A 13,707-nucleotide genomic window follows, 5' to 3' on the forward strand; every position below is an offset into this window, starting at 1 on the left:
ACGAACAGACTACTTAAGATTGTGGTCAATGCGAAATAATGATTAGGTTTGCCAAGTCGATAAAATGATTTATAATCTAATTGAAACAAGGTTATGATGTAATGTGTTTGTTTCCAAGACGACTAATAACATAGATCAAAAGCTTGAAAATAGATCACGATAGAAAGAAAAATACCCGTTGCGGAAAACCAAGTTTTGTTCAATAAAGTTAATTGCAGCAGTCTTGATAGAGATTATTGAGGTTTTAGCCGATAACAATCCCCATGTTTATATTACCGTTGAAGTACTGAATAGGGATGAGGTAGAAGCTCAAAAGCTCTGTTATTTGATGGTGAAAAATATTTCTTATTTTATCAAAACACTGAATTATTAGTATATCCAAAAGGATAATCTGAGTAAAAAATTTTAGCATGCATAAATATGGTTTCCTGGAACAACGCCATCTCAGAATCATACGAAATTTGAATTTTCTTAGATGCCCGTGCCAAGTTGACCATATAAATACGATATGGGAAAGAAAGCAAATTTCAGAAGAAGATAAGAACCAGGAACTACGTCATCCAAGCAACTTGGTGTCCATATCTTTAATGTCACCGTTCGAGTAGTGGACAACAGCAAGTCTTGGACACAATATAATCAGAAAATGACATTTAGTAGTGAGTTGAAGCAGTAGAATTATTCTTCAGCTAAGAGGGTGACAAATTTGAAATTAAGGCCAATCTCCGAAACAGATAAATCCCTTAAAGCTGTTCTGTGCGATTTGAAAAATGTTGGCCTAATTAACCTAAGCAAAAATCTCACCCTGTGACATACCTCTAGGTTTACCAACCGCCGTGGTGCGGAGCGCCGTAATATAGGGCAGCGGTAATATGGAGAAGTGACTGTTGCCGTAAAATGGGGAAGTCCTCAGAAAAGGCTTTAAACGCGTGTTTTAGTCATTTTCCACTACATTTAACGATAGATCTTCGAGATAAAGTCTATCAAATGAAATATCTCCCAGAGTTTTATCGATTTACTCCTTAAAACTTTCAAAAAATCTATCTTCGACACTCTAGCTCATTTAGGCCCGTCTTTCTTTTGTTTCCTCCACGAATATGAGGTTCATCCGCGCGTCTAACTAACACATTCGCGCGAATATATGACTTCAGTGCAGTAAGATGGAGAAGTACTTTATAAAACACGTAAAACCTTTCAAAATAAAAGCAACAGTAGCACATTTATTAGCCTGCCACATAATTACGATGCTTGTTGCAAAATTTTAACCAATATATGCGTCTTCCTTGTGTGTTTTGGTAATGGTACTCCCAGCGCCGTAATATGGGGCAGTCGGTTGCAACGCCCCCTGTTAGAATCCAAACTTGATTCATTTTGCGCAAAATTTGTCAAAATACAGATTTCATTGCCATTCCATGCATGATATTGGCCAAAATGTTTGTTTTAAACCATAAAAAAGGACAAGCACAGCTTGTCAAAACTAAGAAAAAACAGTGTAATACCAACCTCAACCAGATCACATTGGGCCCTCTCACAAAATCTTGTGTCTATAGGAGATCTTGGATCCAGTTTGTTGTTAGACTAGGGTGCCCAACTTGAAAGGGGCGTGTGTCAGTATAGATATACTTTACTGCTATATATAACATATACATACATGTTGTATTTTATAATTTTGAGTCCTTGCTAGCTCATCAGCCAATCCACCAGGTAGAGCATTTCGGGGCTTATGATCAGTATGAACAATACGGTTTCAAACAAGCACCCAGGTGTAAAGGAGCATACTGATCATAAGCCCCGAAATGCTCTACCTGGTGGATTGGCTGATGAGCTAGCAAGGACTCAAAATTATAAAATACAACATGTATGTATATGTTATATATAGCAGTAAAGTATATCTATACTGACACACGCCCCTTTCAAGTTGGGCACCCTAGTCTAACAACAAACTGGATCCAAGATCTCCTATAGACACAAGATTTTGTGAGAGGGCCCAATGTGATCTGGTTGAGGTTGGTATTACACTGTTTTTTCTTAGTTTTGACAAGCTGTGCTTGTCCTTTTTTATGGTTTAAAACAAACATTTTGGCCAATATCATGCATGGAATGGCAATGAAATCTGTATTTTGACAAATTTTGCGCAAAATGAATCAAGTTTGGATTCTAACAGGGGGCGTTGCAACCGACTGCCCCATATTACGGCGCTGGAAGTACCATTACCAAAACACACAAGGAAGACGCATATATTGGTTAAAATTTTGCAACAAGCATCGTAATTATGTGGCAGGCTAATAAATGTGCTACTGTTGCTTTTATTTTGAAAGGTTTTACGTGTTTTATAAAGTACTTCTCCATCTTACTGCACTGAAGTCATATATTCGCGCGAATGTGTTAGTTAGACGCGCGGATGAACCTCATATTCGTGGAGGAAACAAAAGAAAGACGGGCCTAAATGAGCTAGAGTGTCGAAGATAGATTTTTTGAAAGTTTTAAGGAGTAAATCGATAAAAATCTGGGAGATATTTCATTTGATAGACTTTATCTCGAAGATCTATCGTTAAATGTAGTGGAAAATGACTAAAACACGCGTTTAAAGCCTTTTCTGAGGACTTCCCCATTTTACGGCAACAGTCACTTCTCCATATTACCGCTGCCCTATATTACGGCGCTCCGCACCACCCGACCTCAGGTTTACTGACATTTGACGTTGATTAAAAACCATAGTTCATTAAATGGAGATTTATAACTCTTTTTTTGATCTCTAAATCCGAGCATTCCTAGATTAGTAAAGTTTTTTGGAAATGGGCGTCACATTTGATTTCATACTGCATCTTTAATTCAATTTTATTAATTCATTTAATTTATCTAATTTATATAATTTATTCAATTTAATTCATTCAATTTATTTCATTTCATTTATTGCATTTCAATATTTCAAACTCTATAAAACGGACAGCGCATTTTCGTGGGCGAAGCCTTTTGGAGGGCAAAATATTATTGAGGTTCGCGTTTAACAGAATAATTACGGAATAGGTTTTGTGGGGACACAAAATTATGCTATTCTACTTTGATTGCTAAGGAAATGGTCTCAGCAGCATGGTTTCCGCAAAATTAATGATTAATTAGGAAGCAGTATTAAGAAACATGGCATTAAGGTGGTGCTCATACAGTGATGAAGAATTTAAATTAGATTTTTCAATTTGGAAATGATATTCAAGTTGATCACAAGAAATTTCCTTGACATGGGCGACAGCGACTTTGGTGGTCAAACACTAAACATGACATAATGTGTCTTAAAACAATATCTCTTTGTCAACGGTGGATGCTTTTTAAGAATTTAGGGAAATATTAATGCCTGAATTAAACATGGGTCAAAAAGATTTCTTAAACATAATAATGGCTTACTACAAAAACAGATTCTGCTGCTAGGATTATAAATAAAAGACAAGAAAAATTCCAGTTATAATCCAAATAATTTTTCTTGACTTTCGAGATAAAATTTGATTTGATTGGGCGCCAGATTTTCTTTCTGGGTGTTAATCCTATTCTAACGGATGAATGTGCAGGTAAAATGACTGCTTTTGGCCAATCCTGATCACAATCGATTAAAATAGTGGCTTTGAATACAGTTTCAGAATCATAAATTTGCTAAGAGAACTGAACTATAAACTGTGATCTTCAAGTAGAGCTTTTTATAAAAAATACCAAAACTGCATCCTGAAAGCTAGGAGAACTGCCACCAACTTAAAATCGAGCCCCTCTATCCAATTGAAAAAGATCTAGTCTCTCTTGTCTCAAGCCAGAGAGTACAGAAAGATGAAAAACTAGCGTTAGGAGAACCGCATACACTCTGCTTTAATTTACCACATACACATGATGAAGTAGTCCAAAGCGTTAAGCAAAAATACAACTACTTAAGGTGTCCTTTCCGGGTACATGTTCATTTATTTGAAACTGTTTACATAGGATGACAAAAAAAGAAACTTTAGCACTGATCACCCTTAACTGATCACCCTTGATCTGAGAAAACTGCTCGAAACTGATTCTTATGAAGATGGGGTGCAAATGAGAATATTTGATGATTAAAAATCTATTTCTTGTTGAAATAAACATAGATAAATAGAGAGAAGAACTTCTTGTGGCTTTTTAGGTGTTCTTTATACGAGTTTCTAAAACGTAGCTATTTAGGATCTGGCATCGAAGAAACATTTAAACAAACTTGAAGTAACAATACAATAATAATAAAGAAACTGAGTGCTTTTCCTCGGCGTCGTTTCTAATAGAAAAATGTGTGTACATAAGAAGTAACCCAGACTTACCCCCGGTTGTTTCATGCAGCACAACGCCATGGATATTTACAGCCGTGCCTGGCTTGGCAGGTTTTTCAGGGGGGTCACAATTCATATTCTTTGGTGGGATGAGGGAAAGCAGCTCCTGAAAAAGAGAGATCTTATTATTAACTTAAACTAAACTAGACCTAATTAAACTTAAACGAGGTTTGAATTCAAGTTTGAACTCAAAGTTTTGAACAAATATAGACAAATTCTATCAAACAACGTCAGCTTCGTGTTTTAATTTCGCAAGAATTAAATATTTTAGAGATACTGTGATAGATTGAGCTGGTAGCTGGGTCAAGGTCGATTTGGTGGATGTTAAGATTGCTAATGTTGTCAAGCAGAGGTTGATTTTATCAAATGCTTCAATTTTGACTTACTCCTCAAACCAGCTGTATCTCCAATACGAAAATTAGTAATACTTAAAAACAGAATTTTCACGGCCTGTTCGCTCTGCACTGTTCTTGTAAAACAATTTGTGCAGGCAAACATTGTGATCCAAACAAAATAGGCAATAAAGGAGGTCTTGATACGCTCTCCAAAGTTGGATATACAAAAACTGAGGTTATTTAAAAAGAGGCGTATCAATGTGAACGCATAAAGACATAGTTCTACGAAAACGTTTTCTATTTAATATAAACAAGTTCACATCAAAGAAGCATGTGAACGATTAAAATCACAAAAATATATATTTTTGTCTTCGTTTTGTGGAAAGCGAGAAGAAACAAAAACGTTTATTTTTTTCTCGATTTTGTGCAAAAGCAGAGAAGTTCGAAAAAGTGTGGAAGAGGATGAACGGGTGCTGGATAGCCACAAAACATTAAACATTAGCATGAATTTAATTGAGTTTTATAATTTTCAATTAAATCTTTTTTTATAAGAATAATCTTATAGCTAACACGAGCCTCAAAATGGTTCGAAAGTTAGAACAAATTAAGAACAAGCTGAGGCTGAGCTCCTGTAAAATGCAATTCTGAACAACGTTTTGTCTCAAAAACGAAGATTTTTAGCCATGTGTGGGTGTTTTTTCGGTGAATATTCAAACTTGGCGGCAATTGAAGGGTGTCTCACTCACTTTGTTGGGAATTGACCTCTCTAGCGCGAAAAAGCTAGCAATCGCACTGCTTACACCCTATTCATCTAAGAACAAATTAAGAACAATCCAGCCTCAGATTTTCGAATAAATTAAGAACAGTCAGCCTGAACTTAAATTTACTGGTTCGTATAAAAAAAGAGTGTAGTATGTTGTACTGCAGTGTGCAGAAAGAGTCTATCCGTCCCCTAGATAATATCATCAAGCTCCTATAGACAAACATTTCTAGAAAACAAACGGGGTTTGGGTTTTGCATGTGTGGCCGCCATGTTTTCTTCGATCTGGTAACAGCTGAAGCTTATAACAGAGTTTTTGACATCACAATGACAAATGTTTTCATAAATATATAAAATAAATATAACAATATCTGGGAACGTTTCAAAATGATACAGGGTATGAGAAATGTCAGCATTAACATTTCATTGTCCAAATACTGTAAACAGGCAGGGTATAGGAGAAAGGCAGGGTACAAGAGATCAGTTGGTAGTCCTTTTTCACGTTGACAAAAAATAGCATGTAATGACACGACACTCAATTTGTGTAGTTGAACATGAAATCGTGTATTAAAAGTCTTTCATATAAAAAAAAAATGAAATTAAAAAAAACCTTACCATTCATCGTTTATACTAAGATTTTTACGCACGAAATATGCTAGCATTTTCAAACAAATACTAAAGCACACCTGGGCCATTTCTGCTTCTTGCTCCGGACTTAACTCCGTTTCATCGGCTACAGATTCCGTTCCTGTTTGTTCATCTTCTTCTTCCTCGTCATCTTCATTGTTATCATCAAAGTCATCCTCTACGTCATCATTATCATCATCTCTATCATCGTCGTCCCTTCGCCTTCTCCCCCCTCCACAACCATTTCCTTGGCCACCACCTCTCTGTTGTCTACCCCGGTTAGATCTGGAATCGCCCCCATCACCCCCATCCTGTGACTGTTTATCACAGGCGCTGCCACCTCTCTTCCCATTTGATTTCTTCCGAGGCCTTCCCCGGCCACAAGTTTGAACTTTCATTTCTGGCACTCTTCTCCTAGTTGTTCTCTTCATTTTCTCACACTGTAAACCTATATAGTTAATTCGAGATTTCTGCTTATAGCTGCGAGTAATTTCCTCCTCGATATCAGTTGTGATTCCTTCGATTCTCTGAAGGTCTTCAAAACCTATCGCAGATCGTTCGCTGTTTATTCCTCCTGTAGTCCGACATGAGCTCAAAATATTATTAACTCGATTTGCAAGACTCTCTTCGATTTTGTTCGCTGTCTCACCAAAGCCAGAACGGTTTCCTTCCTCGTAAACAAGCGCATTCGTATCAAATCCAGATGAAATATTATCTTCTTTGCTTTCTTCTATATCTACTGGACTAAATACACCAGCTTCCAAAGAACCTGTCCACTCTCTTGTAAAATCTGCAGCTTGTTTCAAATTGTCTTCGTTTTCCTCAGCCAAATCGTCCGAATTCACGTCCTTTTCGTGGGAATTATCACCACAACCGCCTGCGTTTTTCTTGTATTTTCCTTTCAAAAGGCCGTCTGCCAAATAAACGACACATCGCGAATCTTGCGGTTTCAACGGGCCAGTAACCCGCATAACACCCATTTTTGTGGTTCCTTGTGGATTAGATTGCAGTGGAAACTAATTTTGGCTCGTGAATCCTCATCCGCCTTTCATTAACACAATGGAGATTTCAGAGTGCAACATGTGTTTTCTTATGATGATGAGCCACGCTTTGTAGATTATTGATTGCTGATCTGAAAAAATAACGATAGCAGGTCAACTCATGAACTGTCATCGCTGTTAGGAATGAAACAGTATCTTTGATTAACATTCCGCGACTACACAAAGCAAACCGACAGAATTAAGGCCAAGAGCTTAGATGAGCTTCGTTGTCTAGTTACCTTATCACTGTCCGCGTAAGTGTAAAAGGCGCGGGGGCTGGGGGTAGGCCGTAGCCCCTTTTGTCGAGAAATGGGGCAAGCTTTGAAATACAGTCGGCCACTCATCCCCAATTTTTGTCGTTTGTTTCCTAATACGTTTCGCAACATGATACATATCTACATTGCAACCAGAAAAGTCCATTTGAAGAAGTAACCTTGATTTAATCAACCATAACTTTATATTGCCTTCAAAAAATGTGTTTTGGTGTGACGTCAATTACACACTGTTAGGTCAGTATAGTCCTTCTTGGAAATTTAAAGAAAAACATTAGGGCCTTGGGTTTCACAACAGATTTCGAGTAACTGTCGTAAACAGAATCCAAAAGCCTGAAATCTCCATCTTCCGAAAGACAAATGATCTTTTTTATGTGGTTATGATTATGATAATTTAGATCAAGCCTTTTGTAAACATTGTTATGTTCTTGGCTTTCGTGCGCTGAGCAAGATGACATTAAAACATTAAAGGGGGTTCGTTCAATCTGCGCTAGGCCAAGGCATATTTCTGGGATAAACGGAAAGTCCCTTCCCCGTCTGCGAAGAAAAACAGCAGAAGCAGACAAGGTATGAGTTTCTGGCTGATATCTCCCAGTTCTTTCTTCTGTAATGAATTTTGCAAATAACCCCATCCTTCCTGCGCAAAGGCAACAAAATCGGCCTTGTACTTTGATACTTGCCAAGTAAAATCAAGTATAACAGAAAGAAACATTCTGGGAAATTCTTCAGAGAAACAAATAACACAAAAAACTAAGCTTTTAGAGAAAGTAGCAAGCTTGGTATCAGAAACTTTCTGCGGGGCACAGGTAGGAAGAGGTACTTGCAAAAGTTCCAAAGCTGGCAGTTCTTATAAAAGGGGAAATTTTTAAAAAGCAAGGAGTCACGCGTTTCTGGGTCCCCGGTTACGACGTCCCTGTCAATACTATTGGCACATATGGTTATTTAGAAAGAGTACTTTTATACTATTCGTATACAACCTCATCATTAGTAGGGCTCCCTTTATTCTAGAAAAAATTATCTTTAATCCTTTTGTTTACTTGAGATTTACTATGAGAGAGAAATAACTTTATGAACGTCTAACAATGGAAGGTGAAACAAGTTATGATTCTTAAAACGCCATACGACGAAAGCCAAATAAATACCGCAGCTTCTTGCCTTCAGAAGTTTGTTTGTAACCAACCAACAAAAACACCTTCAACCAACAAAGATATTTTTATTTCATTCGCTTAAAATGACTGAAACCAAGCAAGTCTCGCGACAACATCTCATCCAGGTCGACATCAAGATGAGCTTTTGCCTTCAACTCCAATTTTCCATCTATTACTTAATGCCCTCGGTGTTGACAAAACAGAACTACAGATCCCAACCTTCTTGAGGTCACAGGGATTGAGTTGTGAACCCCAAAGATTGTGTGTTTGCGGGAATAGCTGGACTCTGAGGATGAAGCCTTGGTAAGAATCGGATTTTAAGTTAATCATTAGCGATATAAATGTTTAGCCATGGCTTTGAAGAAGCAAACATTTGACTTTTTCAAAACTATTTTGAGATTTTACATTGGTTCCTGTCACTACCAGTGTAAAAGGAAGCACGCGAAGACATTGCTAGGTAGGAAATCGATTGCGAATCGATTGACAACAAACACCATATGAATATCCACTACCAATCACCATCTTAGGTGTTTCCCAAACCTTTACTTATTGGCTAATACTAAAGCATATCATGCAGGGGCGGATCCAGAGCAAACTTGAAGGAGGGGCAGTTGGTAGTGGGGGCGCTGAAAAATTTTCAAAAATTGGTGACGAGAGTACGCTGTATACAACAATTTCAAATTAATTTTCAGAATAAAAAAATTAACTCTGATGTAATCCTTGAAGCAAATTAAGCTATCGGTCTCAGAAACTTTTTCACCTGATTCTCATTCTTTAAAAGGAGCGCACAATTTCCAAAAAAGGGGCGCCAGACTTGCTTCAACTCGTCAAGGGAGGGGCAACTGCCCCTAGTAGCCCCCCTTAAATCCGCCACTGATATCATGTCAGTTTGGTGATGACGATGGCTGATTTGATAGAATTATGGCTGCACAGATCTTATTCTAAGCTGGATTTAGGCCCTTTTTTCTTGCAATGAAAATACAGCGACGACAAAAAAACGATAAACAGAAAGGGGAAACAGCGCAAAAAATTGAAGAGAAATGATACAAGATAAATAGAGAACTCACAGAACAAAAATATTTAGAAAGAATAAAATTAACATTTCGTCACGGATTACAGGTTTTTGTTACCCCGAAATACATTGGGAAACTAATTGTTCATAGTAGACATTATTGTACGAACATAGCCTAGCAACAATGCAGAGAAGTTTTCTACATTGATTAACCACTTAATGAATGCAACTTTGGAAATTAATGAGGATCAATTAACGTTCTGCTTAAGTACCAGAAAAAATGATTAAAAACATCAAGAATAGTTATTTCAACAACATCATCAATGGCAATTTAATTCTAATAAGTATCTTTTAGCTTCTGCAACAATATGACTAACTATTCGCTTTTGTTTTATGAAAAGGTACCGGTAATGTTTCGTTTCGTTTATTAGGAACCGGTAATGTGCTATAAATTCGATGCCGTTATGAGGCCTGACAAGTAATGCAACAACTAATGAGACAAATGGGTATGCAAACGGGCATTGTCACAGAAGGTTAATCATTCTGTATTGTAATTAGTAAGTACCCTAGATATAGAGGATAAAGGGGATCGTCAGTCATGAAACGAATAATAAGAAAGTTCCCAGTACAGCCGACAATGGTCTCAAAGTACATCAAACTACACATGAATATTTCAATGTATTGAAAAATCAATATTTTTTAGATTTTTTCAATGTAATTTTCAATATTAGGAGTAACAACTCAGTATTGCATAAGCATTGAAGTTGTAAGGATTATTTGATAGATGTCAGCCTAACGAACCGCTCATTCATTTGTTATCAATTGCTGCCACTTACCTGTGCTTTAAATAGGACTAAAACACATGTGGTTCATAAATAGAATGTTCTGTAGTTTGATAAATATTATACAATAATGATGCACGGAATGTCAAAACAAAACTATTCCAGTAGTTTGAAGGGCGTCTGTATAAATCACCTTCATAGAATACAGACCCGAGGGTCTGGGATCGAATAGTGGACATGAACAAACTTTCACCTAAAGTGAAGGGAGTCATAAGCTCTCAGCAATTCAAGGCCTAGCAATCTTGCGGTGTGGCCACATGGAGAAGAAGCAACAGGACACTTTATTTTAAGCATAGCTTTTGAAGAAACATATGCAAAAAAATAAATCAGCCAATAAAATGATGTGGTCAGGCTCTTGCTTATCAACCAAAGACCTTAATCTATTGTAAACTTTCTTTGTTCAGAGGCAGCATTAGCAGATTGATATCATGTATAATTGATCCTGTACATGATAATCATTCAGGTGTACGCCTTAGCACTCTGATCTTACAGCTGTTGCAAAGTTGCAAAAGAATTTAGTAACCAATCAACTATGCCTGGTTGCTTGCATTAATAATTTATAATTGTGAGGGGCATTAAAATCATCTCTCCATATTTTTCTATGCTACATTCCCTGCAAAAGTCTTCCTGGCTAAAGATTTGGAATACTGATAAACTTTTTCAAGAGCAGATTCAGCTATCCACCCTCTGCAAACAATGTTAGTTTACTTTACAAAGATGGAGGAGATAAGTGATTGCCTTTGGCACACACTGTGCTTAAAAGCAAGTTTAGGGATTCTTGTCAGAAATTTGGAAATTGTATAATACCATTTATAAACAACAAATGATTCTGGGGGCACTTCCCACATAGAAACAACAAATGAATTCCAGTGGCACTTCTTACATAGAAACAACAAATGAATTCCTGGGGCACTTCCCACATAGAAACAACAAAGGAATTCCAGGGGCTCTTCTCACATAGAAACAACAGGGGTCTGTCTGATAATTTTTGGGAAGACATAAATTTAAATGATACTTTTGGGTGAAGCATTTGCCAGAAAATAATTTTTTGGATCCTGAAAAACAGCAGACACAATCTGGATGCTTCTAGGTATCAAATTAAGGACAGGAAATCCAATTTGAATTAAAAGTACAGTTTCAAACAAAATATACCTGCGTGGAACTATTTTTACAGATTTTGCAATTTTGGATAGTTTTGGGTAAACATAGAGCTTACATTTTTGGGTCTTAGTGAAAAAAGGTCATATTTTTGGGTGACCTATAAAATTCTGAGACTTACCCCCTGCATGTGTCTATTAGCAAAGTGCCCCCTTTCCATGAAAAACAGCAACATCCAAAAACTGAACATAAACAAATTTTTATCACTATTTTTCATTAAGATCCACTATTAGAAAAAAAGTAATATTTTCAAAAGCAACAAAATCAATAAAGAACATAAGCAAATCTTTGTTCATTTTATTTTTCAGTCAGTATTGTTTTATTAAAATGCTTTTAATGAGTGGTGCCCAAAGATTGCTTGGATCCAAAAATTTCAACAAAACAACTGATATTTACATATATAATAAATGTGACATCAAAAGTATATTTATTCTACATAATGATTCTGCCTTATGGAGATTATGTCAATAATTACAAAAGATGGAAAATATTTGGCAGTCTTAAGATAACAGGCATCCAAAACTTCTTTTGAATCATTCTGTGTTATGCAATGCAGATATAAGGAACCCAGCCAGATTTAGGAAAAAGCAAAACCAATCTTCCAAAATTGGAGAAGGCATATAGTGTTTAATTGGCTATTACATAGGCAGCTTCCAAAAGAGCCAATAAAGAGAAATGTTTTGGCAAGTGGCCCTACAATTCTGGCATAACTTGCATTGAGGTCTGAAATGGCACAGTTTTGAATGTTTGTTTCAAAATAGCATAGCTACATAGCACCTAAGTTACTCTACACAAGGCAACTAGATCAATTATTTATCATTTTAAAATATCTGGCTATAAATTTTGAAAACAAAATAGTTCATAAAAAGATGTAGGGCATAGCTTTCAGAAAAAGTCTGAGATAATGAGGTCCATAAAAATTGAGTTTGGATAGGGGAATTTTATTCAATCAAATGACATGAGCCTAAAAGTGAAATCAACTTGGGGACATATTTATACTTTCCATTCAATTTTATTGCAATAATCAGCAGGGCCAATATTCTTGAAAGTTTCTTTATTGTAATACATATATATATATTGTAATAAAGTTTCTTTATTTTAATATAAGATAAAGATTGCATTTTGAAAACAAATATAATCAGTAACTTTAAATTTTTTATGAAACTTGAAAGTTAGTAAGTTTTTGAAAAAAGGCTAAATTGGCAAAAATCAAAAATCAAAAAAAAATTTAAAGTAATCTTCAATTATAGCTTTGTTTTTTATAAAACAGAAACTGTTTTAAGTTCTTGGGTAGTAAAAAAAGGAAGAGGTAATTCTATTATATTTATTTGCTGATCTCCAGCATGTCAAAAATTGTTAACATTAGCTAAAGGCCTTAGGCCCAGAATTAGACTTCAGGCTATGAATCGTGAAAAATAATTGGTTAAATCTATTAGGCGAAACCAAACAAAATATTGATCCGTAATTCTCAAGAATTGTAGAAAATGTCCAAATGAATGAATAGATGCGTAGCCGTTATAAATACCTGTACTTTACGTATTTTATTATCCCAATTCATGAAGAGCAACCAAAAAAATTTGTCGAAAAAACAGTTAACATTTTAGGGGAATATACATCTCCAGATAAGCATTTGGCTAGGCGTTAGCCTTGTAGACTGATTTGACTAGTTTATTTGACTAGATCTACTATTTCTAACTTTTCGCTTGAGTTTAGGACATGCATGGGTCGCCCTATTACCGGAGAACACTACGTTAAAAGACATTCATAATCCAATCAAACAATTCGCCCTTGAAGTTTTGTGTAATATGCACGTTTTATTAAAAAACAACGACAAAAATCCAATGAGGGGATTGAAGTCAACTTTCTCTTATATGAAAATTGCGTGGAAAATTAATCTAAATAAAGATGCACGCTATGCACTTCAATAAACAGGAACTCACCAGCACCACCTTTCCGACGCCAAAATTCAAGCTTGCTCTAGGCCATATGCACGGTGACTTCGTGAGCCTTCGCGACAAACAGCGAAGAAGAAAACAAGTACAATCTGGTGTCCTAAAACATTAATTTCAACTTTACGGTCGGTTTTAGGAGATCCAGTTAGCTTTTCGTAATGAGGGAAAAACTTTTTGAACCACGGCTGTATCCAGACTGTGAGATCTCGTTTGTGTCATCAACAAAAGGGTTCTTGGTTTCG

At 36.2% G+C, this 13,707-nt stretch overlaps 1 protein-coding gene across 1 annotated transcript; it reads right to left on the reverse strand.

Moving 5' to 3' along the window:
• Positions 1-4,200: 4,200 nt before the first annotated feature.
• Positions 4,201-13,707, reverse strand: LOC148957873 (uncharacterized). The gene is made up of 3 exons (XM_089114402.1): positions 13,454-13,707; positions 6,101-7,173; positions 4,201-4,425 (listed from the first exon to the last, which is right to left on the reverse strand). Exons 2-3 carry the CDS (start codon positions 7,019-7,021, stop codon positions 4,201-4,203), a joined length of 1,146 nt encoding a protein of 381 aa, XP_088970528.1. The 5' UTR covers positions 7,022-7,173; positions 13,454-13,707.

This window comes from Rhopilema esculentum, chromosome 20 (assembly GCF_057945365.1).
Source record: "Rhopilema esculentum isolate cy_ngs chromosome 20, ASM5794536v1, whole genome shotgun sequence".
In the NCBI taxonomy this organism is placed as follows: Eukaryota; Metazoa; Cnidaria; class Scyphozoa; order Rhizostomeae; family Rhizostomatidae; genus Rhopilema; species Rhopilema esculentum.